Consider the following 17922-nt stretch of genomic DNA (forward strand, 5'->3'; position numbering starts at 1 on the left):
CCCTCATCACAACCTTCCTGGCATCCAAAAAATCCAGATGAAGACATGCTTCATGCAGTATCAACATTCTAACAAAAATTCTGAGCTGGTTCTTCCTACATACACTGTTTAACAAGAAAAAAAGCAAGTTTCTGTGGCAAGGATATGAGGTAGTTTCTAGCTACAAGAGGTTATGACTGTTCCACTGATTACCTGCAAATCCACTGATTACCTTGAAAAGACACCGAGAGGTCAGTGTTACTTTACAGTTGAACAAATGTTTTACTTTTCATTTCTTATATTTATTCAGGATTTTTGAAGCATCCTAAAAGAATATGTGCTTTGTCTTTAAAGGAAGCAAAGCTGACTCACAAGACTACTCTTTGGAGACCTTGAAAAATAGACAGAAAATTAATATCTGAACTAAGCATTTTTACCACAGGAAATGCCAAAATCTAAGGATCTTCTTTATTTTTCTCGCAATAATTAAACATGAAATTAAGTTTGGGCTATCATGCTTTTAAAAAAGTTGTAGTAGGCTGATTAAGTACATCTGGAATCAAAAACCAGCAAGTTACATCAAATGAAATTAAACATACCCTACTATGGCAGCAAGTATATACAACAGCAATATGAATTTGTTAACAATTCAAAGTGAAAAGTAGGTATTTTCTTTTATTCATTATTTAGCCATCTTTACAGGTCCACAGCAGAAGAGAATCACCGTACAACTCAATAAACTTCAAAATTAAACCAAGAAAGCAAAATTATAATTATGCTACATAAAAAAAAACTTCTGCTTTTTGATTACATGTAGAGAGAAATAAATTTTAAGTGCTTCTGGAGATGATAATGATGAGATATAGATGAAGATACTTTTACAGATGATTTTAAACATTCTTTACTTTTTTGATTTATAGATAATCCATCCATAGTTAAGGGATTAACTGTTACATTTTCTCCTACAAACTACTAAAACCAGACACTACCCAGCAGCTTAAATAACATATGAAAAAGCTGCATCTATTTAACAGCTGCAGAACTCAGGACAGAGGCAATAAAATATAAAAAATTACAAGAGTTAAAAATCCTACTGCAAGAATATTAACTGTAATAAAAGAGAAGACATTAAAACCAGCAGCTAGTTAGGTGCCAGGACATAATAGAACCCATAAGGGCAGGCAAAGAATGATGCTAAGTTAGGAAGAAAGAGTCTGTTTTCAGAGAACTTCCTGACAGACACCACAACAAAGCAACATGAATGGTGACTGTGTGGTCCCTTTCTCGTAAATAAATCAGGCGTCAAAGGTTGATCTGCAGTTAATAAGAGGCCTAAGCCTTCTCCAAGGATTTGTAGTATTCTGTCAGCACAGTCCAAGCCTTCGGAGCCATGAAGCCTTCCGGCGGGTTTTGTCCTTCTCGCGCCAGCTTACGCATGCGGGTCCCCGATATAAAATCAAAGTCTTCATGGCTGACAGAGTAGGGGTGGAGGAAAAGAGGGAGAAAGAAGAACACATTTTAAAAGCAGGCAAAGTTGCTCGTATTCCTTCTACTTTCTTGATACTTCATACATCATTTTTTTTCTTGGGAGTATAATGCTGTATAGCAGCTGTCATTCCAAGGCCACCAATGCCAATTAATCTCAAGAATATACATCCTCTACAATATTCAGCTTTGGTAACTCCTCAGGTTTTAGCAGCATGGTGCAACTGAACCCCTGTAGACTGAATTCAGTCTGTGCTTCCATTGAGCCTGGCTTGTCTGTGAGGAAACAAACTCCTGTTGAAGGAGAACCATCAACTCTACCTACTCTCTGAGCCCTCTGCCAAGGCAACAGCAACCATCCTGATTTACACCTTGCCTTGTCAGGGCAGGAGACCAGCTTGATGAGCTGGCTGAATGTTCCCATGCTGGTTCAAGGTCATTTCAGTGCAACTAGACAATGTGCAAAAAAAATTTTACAACACCTTAGTGAGGGACTGTTTGGAGAACAGTGAAAGTAAAAGCCTCAGAACCTAGAAGCAAGCCTCACAGCTGTGCCATTGCAAGACACTGAGTACACATATACATATTTATGCATAACAATATTGTGACACATGCAGTTCAAATTAAAGAGATAAGCAATGGAATAATAAAAATACCTTCCCCTAAAGATGTTTTTTTACCTTAAAAAGCAAAATTCAGTTGGACAAATGCAAAACTGAACACAGATCAGGACTGTATACCATAGTTAACATAAGAATCTAAATGATTATTAACTTCTCAGATATTTGGTCATAAGCAACAAAAGCTCCACAAATTTAATTATTCCTCACAGGACTGAAACAGTAAAAGCAAGACAAGAATGCCAGAGTTCTATCAAAAGCTTCAAGGGATAAAATTGTGTATTTCTAAATCAACTATGTGATTTTACTTATGCCATTCACTCAATTTGCAACATGCACGTAGTACTCATTCTTTACTTGTCTGTTTGAAATAAAAACCAAGTATTGATCTCAGATGCACATGCCTTAGAAACAGGAGCCAAGGGTGCACATCAGAGGGCAGAACTTGGCTCTAAGTGCTGGTCTATGCTCAGCAGGGTATGGAAGTGAGCAAGATGCAGAAAGCATTCCACAGTTCCTTTTCACATCAACTCTAAACCCATAACTTTTTGATTTGGACTGTATACATTTACACACCAGCACTGTCATACATCCTCTTTTCTTGTTGCTCTAAATTTGGGACCGTGGGTTCCTGAAGTGTCACAAGGCAAAAAAAAAAATAAAAAAATCCTACTGTGCTTTAGTCATGCAAAATATAAATTACATTAAAATTAAAATTTAAACTTGATGTAGCTCCATCCATGGGAGAAAAACATTGGCACTGCTATTTATAACATCTGAAATTTTATTCCTTAGCAGAGAGATATCTGCTGTTCACTAACACTCCCTGAAGGTGAGTTTTTTGCAAAGAACTATTTATATAAAATATATGTGGGGAAGTGATAAATCTGGTTAATTTTGTCAAAAAAAAATACCAAGTCTTCAGATGTTCAAAAAGAGAAGAATAAAGCAAGTACTATGAAACTTCTCCACACAAAATGTGGAGAAAACACAAAAATTTGTTTTCTCCACACAAAAGCTGGAGCATTACAAAAAAAAGGTGCTTTATTCCCCCTTGTTTCTTAAGTTTTCAGAAAAGCACTCAACTTTGACATATATACTCGACAAGTGAAATAATGCTACTAAACCACTACACTGAGATATGTCATAGAAGTTTGCTTCAATAATACATACAACTCCTTTAGCTGCTTCTTATTCCTAGTTGCAAAAAAGCAAGTAAGAAGCAGAGATACCAGGAAAGAGAGAAACACAAAGTTAAGGAGATCTACAGAAATTATAAAAAAATGAAAGAAATAAATGTGAGTGAGCATAATTTCAGAAACATAGTACATTCAGCATCTCATAATATTTCTAGAAATAGTTCCAAAATACTATTAAAAATTACAAAAGTACTAATGATTTCCTCTTGTTACCCAAAAGTCTATTTTGAAAGGGATTTTCTTTGTTAAAAAAAAAAAAGAAAAGAAAAATACTTGAATTAGTGATCTCTAAAGTGACTCAAATGGAGCCTTGGCAATATATACACAAGACAGTATTTTTTTTCCTTTTTAAAAATTACTGCATTTACAGATTTCATTCAAATCTCAGAAACTGAGATTTCTTCTAAGGAGAAAAACCTTATCAATACTGTGACCACTGTTGTGTGATGTGACTCAAAAGCATTTTGAAATAAAACATATCAGTATAAGTAATTTGCTTTAGTAGAAGGAGATAGTAAAATGAGTCACCGAGTAATTTCGTTTGGAGTGAATTTTGAGGACATTAAGAGTTACTGTATGTAAGGTGGATTTGAGTGGAACATGAGAGGGGGAAACGTTTGACCATTAAAGATGCTATAAAATTTAAATGCCAAAGCCATTCAAATTCCATTCTTGCCAGATTTGAAATGACCCTCAATGAAACTTAATACAAACCTTTCCTGAGTATGGCATTTAAGTGCCTTTGAAAATTTTACTCAGTAGCTGCTGGAATCAGCTTTCTTTTAGCCAGATCCTACTAAATACTTTGTAACACTGACTTGACCTTTTACTGCCAATTGAGTTTGACTGGTACTGACACAATACTTTGTGCCACTGCAATTAAAAGCATTCTCCAAAAAGAAAGAGGAAAAGAAGGCAGAAATAAAACCACAACAAAAATCTGTCAACAGAAAAACAGTTCTGAAACATTTCACATTGAGGACTGGTATTTGATCTGTGGCACAGCATCCTAGAACTCTACTACACTCACAGTGTGGAAAAAAAAAACCCATATCAACACACACTGTGAAACCTTCTTACTTATGGAGGACAGGGATTTCAGAGACCTTACAGTTCCTGTGACAAAACAAGGACATCATTAGTTTGCAAATAGCAAGTGACTGCCACAGGCCTACAGGAAACCTCCTGTGCTGTACCCCTGAGGAGTCAATACAGTGCATTAATACAGTAACTGAAGAGCGTATTTTTTCTGCTTCTCCATTATTCCCTACAAATTTAATCTAAGTACAGACCACATTACATGATTCTTCATCTGGGAGCACTAAAGATCAGTCAATCTTGGGAACCCTGACCTCCTCTTAGATATTTAGCACTGTGCAAATGATCTTCTAGAAATTCCCATTCTATGTGGAGGGCAATGACTGGTTCTCTCAGGGTCTTAAAGAATTACTCTCAAATACAAGACTCATGATAAAAGTACAGACCATTCATTCAGAGTTTTGCCCTTTTATTATTATTATTTTGGGTTTTTTTAGGTGAACAGAACAATAGGGAAATAAAACAATAACATGAGTTATTCGCAATAGTCTGTCTTCAAAAAAACTGTTATGTTCTACTCAGCTAGTAGACTTCAGACCAATTTCTGGGACAATTTACAGCCTCCTAATCTGGGGTCCAATTCTAAGCTTAAAACCCTTTTAGAAGGACTTCCTCTGAATTTAAACTTGCCTTTGCAACATCAAGTCATGACTTACACCACAACTCTTACAGGAAGTTTACATTATGCCTTGGGAGTTAATGTCCCATGATGCTGAATGAACCAGCTAGTACCAGCAAGGTTCAAATCCCAACAAGCCAGGAACAAACTCTTTGTCAAATTAGAACACGATATTGTGATTAATATCAACATATGCAAAGCAAATCCTTCCCTAATTCCTTTCTGACTGGCAGGAGGGTTTAAGTCTCCTGGCCAGATGTAGTGTTTCAGTGTATCCTACATTATGTACGAATGGTAACTGAAAAACCATACTTCACATAACTAAATTAAGGAGAACAGTCAACTGTGCTTATCTCAGCCTCTTACCATCACTTTAAAAAACAGATTTGAGAACAGTATGTACTTAGTTGGAGCAGGTCTCCTATAAGTATGATTTGATAGTATTAAAGCAGTAATGGCAACCATATTAAAGGTCATGGGAAAAAAAAAACATATAAAGCTAAAATCTCTCTTCTTCACAGATACCCATGCTTCATTCAAATTTTATAGACAGTGTGAACAATCTGCTCCAGTCACCTTACTTATATGGGTTTCTTTTAGCCAAAATGTTCTCTTTGGTTTTCTTTCAGGAAAAAAAAAAAAAAAAGAAAGAAATTTAATTCCAGACACTGTTGTGGCTTTTTTAATTGCCAGACTAATTTCCTTTTTTAATTGAGTTTTTTCTCAGCAGCAGTCTGTGGCTGCATTTTATAGGACTGATCTTCCATAAAGAATTGGGAATCTCTGCTCACAAAACCAGCTTCTATTATTAAGCCACCAACCTCAAATTACACTTGTCTGTGGTAACTGTGTGTGAGGCCTTTTTAGCTGAAGAAACACACTAATCGATTTTCTGAAGGAATTTCAGCCTTGGGTAAGCTTTTTTTGGGGGGAGGGGGGTGAGTAGTGGTGTTATTTGTTGGTTTTGTGGTTCTTTGGTTGTTTTCTTTATACTTCATTCTACCAGTCGTTTACAGGTCAGAGATCCATTTTGAATTACTCCATTATAACTAGAGTTCTTCCTATAAACTTTACCAGAAAACACATTTGGATATATTCAATTATAGATCAAAAATTCTGTGAAATCTTAAAGTGTAAACACTTTGATAAGGACTGTAACAATATTCATGCTAGCTTTTATATGCACTAATTCAGCATTCTATGCAAGTGGAAACACTCAAGTTTCCCACACAAACTTAGATTGGTCTTTCTACCTGGCTTGAGTAACAGCAAAAATGGCAATTTTAATTTTATTATCCTCCTTTAGATCAAAGGAAAAAGAAAACTAAATTAGCTCTACCTGTGCTGCTATACATCACTTCAAATGCACTCCTCAAATCACTCATCTAAATCTAAGTTTCAAATTGTTTTTCAAAAATATGTTTCAATAGTTCAGTTTCATGAGGTGCTAAATCTAGTTCTAAGATGTCTCAGAAACAAATTTAAAATTGTGCTGGCTGCATGAGTTAAAACACAAATATAATTCCAAGTCACTGGTTGTTCATATGTCTTAGTATTCTAAAGGGTAACTTTATTTGAACAATTCATACAAGTTAAGCTTTGTGCATCACTCTGCAACTACAGTTGCTGTGCAGCTGTTACAAAGGCTTTCACATCAGTCTTTCTTTACCCCCTTTCCTCACAGACAATGCTCTGTTATCCTGAATGCAACCAGGATGCTTCTGTCTTTCCTTACCAACAGGGTCCAAGTGCCTGTAGTTCCCACACAGCACCACAGCAGCTCAGCACTGTTACCCAGCAGCATGAGGTCCTGACACACCAAGTCAACAGTCTCAGACTGGTCCCTAGCAGGTACTGGGTCAGCTGAAACTCCAGGGGCAGCACATGTTCTGGAGGGTACTAATAGAAGTGAGAAACAAACTGAACTCCTTACATACTCTACAAAATTGTGCTTTGGGAGCAGAAGACCTAAAGCACAATAACCTCTTGGAATCACAGGAAGTGATAGAGAAGTGAGGGTCTTTGGTACTAACTTGGAGGCAGGGCTGGTGTTGAATTTTGGTGCTTGCCAGCAAGGTCATGAGAGCTCAGCCACAGCCAGGTCTCACACAGTTGCCCAGCAGCTCACTGTAGGCAGCTGATCAGCAGTGACCCAGTCTCTGAACACCCACCCCCACTGGCGTACAAGGAATACTCTCCACAAGTGTTTCACCTTTCTCATAAAAGCTGAGCAAAGCAACTCTCTGCCACTGCTAATTCTGCAGCCACAAGTTTTCAGACATCCCTCTGACAGCTGGATCAAACTCTTGGTAACCTTTCACCATGAACCAAAGATTCATCTACCACCATCCTCATGTTAGGATTTCCCTCAGAAGCCAAAAGGTATTACACTAGTAGCAGCAGAGCCCAACTGCAGTAACTTCTGTGTCTGCTGCTGAGCCCATCGTGGGTATAACTCTATCAAATTACAGAGACACTCAAGGTAGCAGATGGGGTATATTATGGTTTCTCACAAACACCTTCCCAAACAGAGGAGTCCAGGAGGCCTGAAAGAACAGAAGAGATGATGACACAAGGAAAGAATACACCCAACAGCAAAGACACAGGGCCAGCTATAGTTCAGTCCAAGGGAAACCCCCTTCCCATAAGCTTCCACACATTCATTAGTGATGAAAATTCTAGAATTGCCTAGTTGGCTGTCAAGTGTTCAAGCCTCAAAAAACTGAGTAAGGTGCAAATTACCCATATTACCCTTTTCTAAAACAAGTCACAGTATTGCTACTATGCATGCAACCCTCCTTCCCACATTTTCATGCTGTGTTTTTCACCAAGTGAGCTCAAGAGATATTTCCACAAACATCACTATTTCAGATCCAAGGGTCGTCCACCAGTACTGATCCTCTCATCTTTCCAGGCAATCCTCTCCTCCCTGCCATCCTCCTTGCAGAGTCAAACACCACATGGTCCATGAGTCTGCCACATTTTCAGCATTACACAGACTATCTTGAAAGGCAGCCAGCTGCACCCACCCAAGCTCTAACTCTGTCTGGAGCCTACCACAGTGTTCCGTCTGGCAAGCAGGAGCAGTAATGGCAGGGAGCCTGCATGTGTCTGCATTGCCATCTAGAGGATTACTGCCACACTCCAGACCTTCTACAAAAGGTACCTAGGGAAGGACAGGACAAATGGGCATATGTCCTGACAGCACTAGGGCAGAACTGCACAGCCTTTTTTTCATGACAGTTATAGAACAAGGGAAAAAAGTGCCCTAAACCAAGGCCTTGCAGACACATTGAGACAACAAAAGGGTGCACATGATGCAGATTGTGGCAGAAGGCAAAATCTGTTCCCATTGCTTTTCATAAAAAATTTTCAGAGTTGTTTGGATTTTTTTTATACTCATTTGCTATGGCTAATGACAGAGGTATAATCTTATTTGCTTTGATTCAAATCACATCTATCCAGCTACGAGTACAGTACTGATGACCAGAGAATCAATATTCTGAATTTTGGCCTGTCACATTGCTACTCCTTTACTATTTTAATTTATTAAGAATTGACACACCAATGAAACTACTTCACTTTGATCTTTCTGTATTAAACCATGACAAGCAGGTCCAGAAAGGTGATTCTTCCCCTCTACTCCACTCTTGTGACAGCCCACCTGGAATACTGCATCCAGACATAGGGACCTCAACATAGGAATTCCATGGATCTGATGCAGTGAGTCCAGAGGAGGGCAAAAAATTTGATCAGAGAGCTGGAGCACCTCTCCTCTGCAGACAGGCTGAGTGTTGGAGTTGTTTAGTCTGTAGAAGAGAAGGCTCCAGGGAGACTTTATAGCACCTTCATGTTCCTAAGGGAAGCTACAAGAGAGCTGGAGAGGAACTTTTTGCAGGGGTGTGTAGTGATAGGAGAAGGAGGAATGACTTTAAACTGAAAGAATGTAGGTTTAGATTAGATATTAGGAAAAATCCATTCCTGTGAAGGTGGTGAGGCACTGGAACAGGTTGCCCATAGAAGTTTGCATTTCAGTACCAACTTCAACTGCAGTTTGACGTAAAACAAAAGTACATTTCAATAATATGAATAAAGAGGATTAAATTAAAATGACAAGTCATCTTCCCAGTATCATACACTGTCACCAGAGCAACACATACACTAAGTTTTGGACACTGCTATGCCAAACAAGGGAAAAATAGCATTGAAATATGCTATTATGCTACAGAAGGTGAAATGAACTGTTCTGTAATTTGATTTAAAAAAAAAAGTTGAAAACCCTGGGATACAGAATATTCTTAGGGCATCATTTTGCTTTATTACTAAGAGAGCAAATAAATAGCTATTTGTCACCACATCTTGTCCACTTTCTTCTCCATGCTGCACCCTCTCACTGTGTGTCTTCCCTCCTATCTGATGCCCATCTGACACCTGAGAAGCATATTTAGAAAGACAAAGCAGCAGAAGGCTAACCTTACCAATATAATAAATAGTAGTATCTTTCTCTGGATTTACCAATCTGTGCCATTATGCTCCAGAATCAGAGAAACCCCAGCCCCTGGGGAGCCTTCATGTGACACCTAAAGTTAGATCAGGTAGTTGCACTGTGCACCAAATCATACTGAAATAAAGCTACATTTATCTCAAAGTTACATTGACCTAAAACCACATCTAAACACTGCCCTATTTGAGCACTATTGATTTAATTATAAACAATTTTTTTTTTAATATGGGCAGGCAGCTATTGCTCAAAATTTTCTTAATATGAAAATACAACTTACTGATCAGAGTCATAATAATCCATGCACTTCTTTTTTTTATTATAAGCTGCAACCCTGAAGGGTACAATTTCCAGGGCTCGGAGGCCTGGAGCCATTGTGAGCACTTTGGCACCATGGGTTGGTTCATACAGATCTTTCCCAGTGTCAGGGTGTGGCATCCCTGCTGGATCTCGCCCTACAATGTAGAAGTTAGCTCCTGCAACCATCCGTGATCTGCAGTGCCACTGAACCTACAACAGAGACAGGAAAAACAATTAACAGATGAAAATGCTCCAAAACTGCAGCTCTCAAAATGGGCATGCACTCTGTAACTACCATGTTCTCCTTAATCAGATGTGATTTTTACTATGGAGCCACAACATAATAAAGAACCAGTTAAGTTGATCACCGTCAAACTTACAGCTAAAACATCCTATCCTCATTTTATTCACACAGTAGCTACTCAGAAAGTCACTTCAGCATCACCTACACATTCAGAATGAAAAAACACCCATGTTCAGCATTTTCAACTTGTAGATGTGGCACAGATGTTGCTCAAGGCAGGACTAACACTTTGTCTGCATGAACATTAAAACCCAAAGGACACATAAACTAGGTACACACTGCACATGAATGCTCGTAATAAACTTACTTTCCTAAGCAGGCAAATTTATTTCATTTTGATACAGCTTATCCTTACAGAACTGTTTCTTTACTTCCAAGGCATTTATCAGGAATGTTAAAAATACAAAAAATGTTAAACTGATATTTATTAAACTTGGCCATTAGGATTTTTGCAGACTGGAAGGTCACATCCACCCTGTAGATAAACATATTACCATCTGCTTGTTCTTCTGTAAAGAACTTGTGTTATAGAAACAGATCTAGTACCAATGACTTTTAAATAACCTATGGAGAATTATTAAAGAAATAATCTCTTTTATTACTTGAACAAACATTACTGTCAGGCTGTACCCTGAGGTCACTAGAAATGTCATATAGGTAAAGAGAAAAATTTTATCCTGTTCAGGATAAGGAATGTGGGTTTTGTTCCTCCTCACATATACAAGAATGAGGTAGAAGATTTCTGTTAATTCTCACAAAAGGCCTATGGAAAACAGCAGAAGATTCTCTGCATTAACTTACTCACATGCCTCAGCTACATCTGGACTGCATTTTTTTCTCTAGACTGAAAGGCAGTGAAAGCTCTGTTTGACCAGTCAACTAGCCAACAGAAAATAAGTGGCATCTGCCTAACTTAACTAGGAAGATCCCCTATCTGTCAAAACAGCTACCCCAGAGTCAACCTCAGAGCCTGGTCAGAACTTGAACTTCCTGTGATTCAAGGTGGAGACAAGCAAATAAGGAAAAATAAAATTTGAAAAAAGGAATGAGATGGAGAATCAATATCTCCCTGAGGAATTGTCCTCAGTTGAGAAAACTTATTCTTTCTGCTGCCTCCCACAAACCTCTAGGGACTCCAACCCAAAACCTGGCTTCTAAATAAAATGTTGCCAGAGAATTATTTTATAAAAAAGCCTTGAAATAATACTCTCTGAATTAAGTCTGCCATAAAATAAACGGATTGCATTTTTCTTAATATGTGAATATCCCTCCAATATACAAACTTTTTCCTTAACAATCACTAAACTTAAGTACTTTAACATTCAGGACAATCACTCAGTATGTTAACAGATCTTAGAATTCCTGCTGAAAAAGACCATAATAAAAGGAGGAAGGACTAAATTATTATCACATCCTTGTAATTGTAAAGAAAGGAACCTAAAAACCCAATATTTCCTCCCAACCTTTCCAGCAAAACCCTCCAACATAGTAGTTTCTTCAGAAGAGAATGTTTTGGTTGGTGGCAGAGACTAGATAATCTGCCTTCCCAAGCAAAATTAGTCTCTTCTCTCCCACCATTAAAACAAAACAACACACAAACATCAGACATAGCACCAAATATTTCAGTGGACTATCAAAAGGGTTTTGTTTTACTTTAAACTCTTGATGTACTTACCTCAGTTGGTCCTGCATACATCATGGGGGAAGGGAATATAGCTACCACTGTTGTTTCTGGATTCAGGATTCCCTCTTCCAGTACTGCAGCATGCTGCTTCATGCGCCACATAAGAGGAACATCATCCTCCTTTGTCCAGCCTCCAAGGGGGTGCAAGAGTAAGACTGGGCGTCGGTAGCCACGTTCCAGAAGCTGCTTATGAGTGTCCTGCATTAAAAGAGCATGCCCATTGTGCACTGGGTTGCGTAACTGGAATGCAAAGACAGCATCTGTGGAGGGAAAAAAACCAAGACAAAAGATATAAGGAAAGCAAGTTATTTTATCAGGAGTTGTACAGCCACAGAAAAATCTTCAGTACATGCTTTCCTCTGTGGTTTATTAAGGCAGTGCAATAGCAGTGCTCACAGGTCATTGAAGAATTATCAATTACTAAAAAATCACCATACTTAATAAGCAAAACTAAAAAACATCAACCATGCAAAAAAAAAAAAACAATCCGCTTCCTTAACTTCTGAATTTTCTGCAGAATTACTCTGTTTTCTCCAAGAGCTATAGTATTCTTTTTGGATTTTTCACTTGCATAAGGGAATTATATTCTACAAGGAAATCAAACTATGCTATCTATCTTAAAGGCTAAATATATTATCAGGAGAACAAATGGATCCATTTGGAACAAAAGTAATAAATAAAAGTAATTAATGTTCCTTACTAAGTTTCCTTCACCTTAGTTCAGTAGATTTTAAACGTGGTCAGAACAAGGCAAGACTAACTCCTATTCCAGAGTATTACAAACCCTTCAATGTAAAACCCTGCCTCAATCAGGAATTCTCTCTCCTGTAAATTCAGATGAACAAAAGTATCCTGCAAGACACCAATCACTGTAACTGAGAGATTTTCCAATATGGAACCAATGAAACCTGGAGAACAGGTTTTCTTCAGATCTCAAATATGTGTTTGTTTAGGGGTTAGCCAAAAGACTGATATTCCACACCTACAGATCCTGGACATACTGGCCACACAGAGCAATGAAAGAAGCTCAGTACTGGTTGTGGTTTGCATTCTCAATGTTAATCTCTCTCCTCACATTTACAAGTGTAGCTGCCTGCCAGTCACTGCCACAAGTGAAAGCATCTTGATTGTTCACTGCTTTATGAATTTTCTCAGCCTCTTATTTATCAGCCTAACACAACTACTTTTGTGAAAAAAACAGTTTTATTTCTTGTGCAGAAAATAAACTTGGCACCAGCCTACCTGCACTACTTTCATAAGCATTGCTCCCCAGAAGCATCATGGAACAGACTTAAAAATAGCAGAGCATGAAAGCTCAGCATTCAACCAACTTCTGTGGTTCTGGCCAAACATGATCTTTAAATCACATCTTACCACAATTTAACACTATCTTTTCTTGCATAACTGACATGCCTACAGTGTATGGAAAGATAAGGTTCAGAACTTCAGGCATTACTAGCTTCTGTTATGTATTTAGGCAATGCAATGCCTGAGATCATAGAAATTATTACTATTAAAAGCAAAGAATGCCACCTACCAGAGCATTCAAAATTTTCATCCTTGAAACAGTGCCAGCCTCAGTGGTGGAAGCAGACATTTGGATAAGCCACTACAGGAAGAAAGAAAGCAAAAAAATTTACTCACCAGCATTCATTTCCTTGAATTTCTGCCTTAGTTCAGCTGGAGTGAGGCGGTATTGATCAAGTCCATCATTCCAATAAATACGATCAAGGACCTGTAGATCTCCACCTACAAGCCAGTTCCCTTGCTCCATAACCATCTAAGAAAAGAAAGTCCATGTCAGGATTAGTTATCAGCTTCTCCTGATTATCTAGAGCATTGCAATGGGGACACATCTTCATTAAGGATGGTGTTCCATGTTATTTTTATTTGACAGTCATGATTCAAGCACCAGTGTTAAGAAAATTAAAAAGATTCAGTGGAGCATAGTCCAGACATGTTATACCATGATGCAGGAGAGATGCACAAATCTTCAGTAGGCATATGCCTTTTTTCAAAATAGAGATAATATATAGAAATGCAAATAGCCAGTACTCTTAACTAACACTGCATGGCAAACAAAGTGTCTGGAAAGCCTTGTCTATTACAATTTATTTAGTCTATATTAACATATTAGTATATTATATACTATATAATATAAAATATTAGTACATATTTTAAGATTTAATTACAATATAGCAATAAAATGAAGTTGTACACTTTATCATTATCGGTCAAAGCAAATGCTGTTGCAGTTTACAAGATTCTTGTCAGGAATAAAATAACAAACAAATTAATTCTGATTAACTACTCACTCACTTTAATCTACAAATAAAATCAGAATCTTTGAAGTAGAACAGTTTTTAGACTTGTTTCATGGTAGCAGTTTACCCAAGTAACAGATGTTGGACAGTCACTACACTTCTTTTTATATCTTTAAATATCACCTCACGCTTCATGAAAAAAAATAATTATGGCAAGCTGCTTAACATACCCTATAAATAAGCATAGCCATTACTCTGAAGTTTTTAATTTCTAAGAATGCATTTTCTTTTGAAGATGAAATCACCAAAAACTTTCAAGTTTCATACACATTTCCAGTAACTTTTCTAGCCTTATGTAATTTAGAAATGACAATGAATTTTGATATAACAGAAGATATTACATATTAAACCCAAAATCCAAGATGTGAAAATTACATGTGAATTTTTCAATATATTTTTCCTTTGACCTGCTGGAATTAAATGACGCCACAGTAACCATTCCCCTACTGAAGAAAATGCCAGACTTTGACATCTTACCAAAGTGGAGGGAAGGTGTGATAATGATATGAAGATGAGAAAACTGTGCACTACTGGAATCTCTCAGATATCCAAATATTTCTGATTAAGAATGGCCACCAAATTCATGTGCTGTCAATATTACAACCATACACCCCAGTACAGGCATAAGAACAGAGATTCCTTATCTTCCACATAAGAAATCATTCAAATTTTGTCTGCATGAGATTTTCTTAGAATTTATTAGATCTGTGCTAAGTTTTCAATAAAGGGAAAATCTTATTTTCAACATCACAGAACACATCAAGGGCTTTGAAAATCTTCTATTAGTCATACAGGTACTTCTACATTTCAGAAGCTCTCCCTTTTCAAGAGCAAGCTCATAATTAGAGGTTTGTTTTCTCTTTACCTGATCCTGTGTCATATCTGTAAACAAAAATACCTCAGAGACAAATGGGGAAATAAACATATTTTGGCTCTGCAGAGCTAAGATGCAACATTCACATCAGCTTGCATAAGCCAACACAGCACTATAAGTATGTTACAATTAGAACATTTCAGTACGACACACACATAAGGCCAAGATAATAAAACATAACGAACACAATGGATGGGAAATTACTCCCCAGAGAGTTAAATGATGAACTCTCCAGGGACAGGGCCTGTTTGAAAAACATCTAAAGCAAGCAGGTCTCACGTGCACCACATGCAGGCACTTCATAAAAAGAAGTTTTCTATCCTTCACAATGCATATATCCACTGATTAAGGAGCTTTGATGATCCATCTGGTGACACAGAGGGATGTGTTTCCTAGGCACACTGGAGGGCAAAGTTCCCTCTTCTGTAGCACAGATTCTACAGTACATTCTAAATTCATTTCATGTGTACATATTGACATTAGATTTTCACACTAAGTACAGACTATTCAACAGCTGCATAGGAAAAAAAAAATATCTTTGTTTCTGCTCAGATATTTTAATTAATTTTCCAAGTAGTTTTTTGTCAAAGTACATCACTCCTAGACATGCACTTGACTTAATCTGCAGGTCCACAACAGTACAGCAAACAGAACTAGATTTTCAGCTTTTAAACACACACCTTGATATAGGGATGTTCCTTGCATGTTGTTCCCCACTGCCTAGCACACCGTTCCTCTTTCCTGTGCTCGTAAAATTCGGGATTACGGAGAATGGCAACACGGCAACCTTCATACACCAGTGCAATTGCTGTGCACCCATCAAGCCTTTCTTTGTCTTCTTGAGTAGCTGTTAGCACTATAGGCACTGACAGATTAATAACTCCCCCTGCAGAGGAAAAAAAATTAAGTCCTTTATCCTTAGTAACAGTCATCAATGTTGTTATGAAAATCTACCTAATTAACAGGTTACTTTTAAGGCTGTTAGTGTACTACATGACAGGTCGTTGAAACACTTATTTTAACAGGGATTAAACAATTTTTAGAATGAACTCATGCTTCCATAAGATACATGTGCTATAAAACTGAGCAAACACTGAGGTTTGAGAAAGAGTGAACACAGTACTGAAAACAGCAAGTACTTAGAGTTACACAAAAATATTTAAACTGTGAAGATACTACTTTTTGGGAATGTCAAATTAATACCTTTCTTAAGAAACTATACAGAAAATAGAAATACACAAATAACATTTTAAAATAGATCATCTAAAATATTAGGCAAGATTGCTACTGGAGTGGATAATTAGTAAGAAGTAAATGATATTCTATGTAGACATACTTTTGGCCCCTAAGGAAAAAAACAATGCAATAGGACCAGACAAACATACCCAAGTAGTTGACACACATAACTGAACTATTTCAAAAGGTGACTTTTGTTGTTTATTTAAAACTGTATTCAGATTCAACCTTTCAGAAAAAACTGCAGAGAAACTGCTGAGTCAGGCAAACATTTTGAACAGTTTGTTCAGCTGAAAGTTTACCAGCTACTTTACTTCTAAAACTAAGCCAACGTGGCTCAATTTTGAAGTTGTGTGTGGTCCTCATTTGTAAGCACCTGCTCTGCTGCCAGATGCTAAAAGTTTTGTTTTTCTTTTCTACAAGAGTGAGATTTGAGAAACCCAAAGCAGAGTAAATATCCTAAGTCTGCTACAAAGGCTTGGGTTTTAATAAGCATATGCCTGAGTGCAAAACTTTAGTGTGGCATCAAGGAGAAAAGTCATGGACCCTTTAAAGTTAATGGAGGTTTTGGCATTTGCCAAGACTCTAAAATAAGGCTAATTTTGCTATTTATAAATATAATTTATTAATTAAGCAATAAATTTTTATTAGGAAATTTAATTTCTTAGGGAATTAAAAATTATAAAGTTGGATGAAAATTTTAAGAGAAAAATAGATCTTCCTCCTTTCATAATGCAAAATGTATAATGCATGCTGTGCATCTCCTCCTAAGTTCAGTCTTGGTGCCCAGAATTATTTTCAAAGCAACTAGATCATAAAATTGAATTTGGCAGCAGTCACAGAGAGTGGTTTAACACCCCAAAAACAGATAATTTAAAAAAACCTTTTGCTTAGCACACAAGTAAATATATATTTCAAAGGATGAAGACATATCAAACCTGTTGATTATTTTGTCCATGACAATAAACATAAAATATCGTCTACATTTTTCTTCAGCCACTGTACAAATAAGAAACTGAGGCAAGGAAGTGAAACAAGTCTGTTAAATCAATCACAGATGAGCAAAGTGTCAGGATGAGACTTTTCCAGACAACTTAATCTTTAAAGTGAGACTATCAACACATCTACACTGATCTCCATAGCTTAGAAGTCAGCCAGTATAAACACTGCTTTTAAAGCCCAAAGGACAAGATGCATTGCAGGTAGTAAACCATTCCCCTCTCTTCAGAATCAAAGCCCTGCAAAATGACTGCTGCTGTAAGAACCAAAACTAACACACCAAGCAAGGAGAAAACTTTGAGGACGTTGTTTTGACTTAACTGTTTCTGCAAGTAGCAAAGCAGCTTTAAGGCAATCATATTTTTCTAAAAAGATTTACACACGTGAGTGCTGTAGTAGATCTCTAAAAAGAGGAAATCGTAACAGGACATCTAAAGGAACATAATGGTTTTATCCAAGCTTAGGACTGAAAACTGCTTCCATCAATAAGTTGCTATTTTCCATTACTTGTATTTTTTGTAGCACACATGAGATACTCAAAACAACAGCAAAAGAAGTTTAAAAATTTGTTGTATCTGAAACACTCACCTACACAAGGTCTTAAATGCCTTATAAAAATCCTCATTTACAGAAAATAATGTACAGAACTATAACCTACAATGTATTTTAGCAGCTGAATGCATTGCATGTCATCTGCAGA

At 37.1% G+C, this 17922-nt stretch overlaps 1 protein-coding gene across 1 annotated transcript in view; it reads right to left on the reverse strand.

Moving 5' to 3' along the window:
• Positions 1–425: 425 nt before the first annotated feature.
• Positions 426–17922, reverse strand: part of PAPSS1 (3'-phosphoadenosine 5'-phosphosulfate synthase 1) — a 40313-nt gene continuing 22816 nt past the window's right edge. The window contains exons 8-12 of the mRNA XM_015625339.3: positions 15668–15873; positions 13434–13569; positions 11781–12049; positions 9782–10011; positions 426–1450 (exon numbers count right to left, since the gene is read on the reverse strand). Of these exons, the coding sequence (XP_015480825.1) occupies positions 1312–1450; positions 9782–10011; positions 11781–12049; positions 13434–13569; positions 15668–15873 (980 nt within the window). The 3' untranslated portion in view covers positions 426–1311. The remainder of the gene's footprint in view (positions 1451–9781; positions 10012–11780; positions 12050–13433; positions 13570–15667; positions 15874–17922) is intronic.

The sequence above is a fragment of the Parus major genome, chromosome 4 (genome assembly GCF_001522545.3).
Source record: "Parus major isolate Abel chromosome 4, Parus_major1.1, whole genome shotgun sequence".
NCBI lineage: Eukaryota > Metazoa > Chordata > Aves > Passeriformes > Paridae > Parus > Parus major.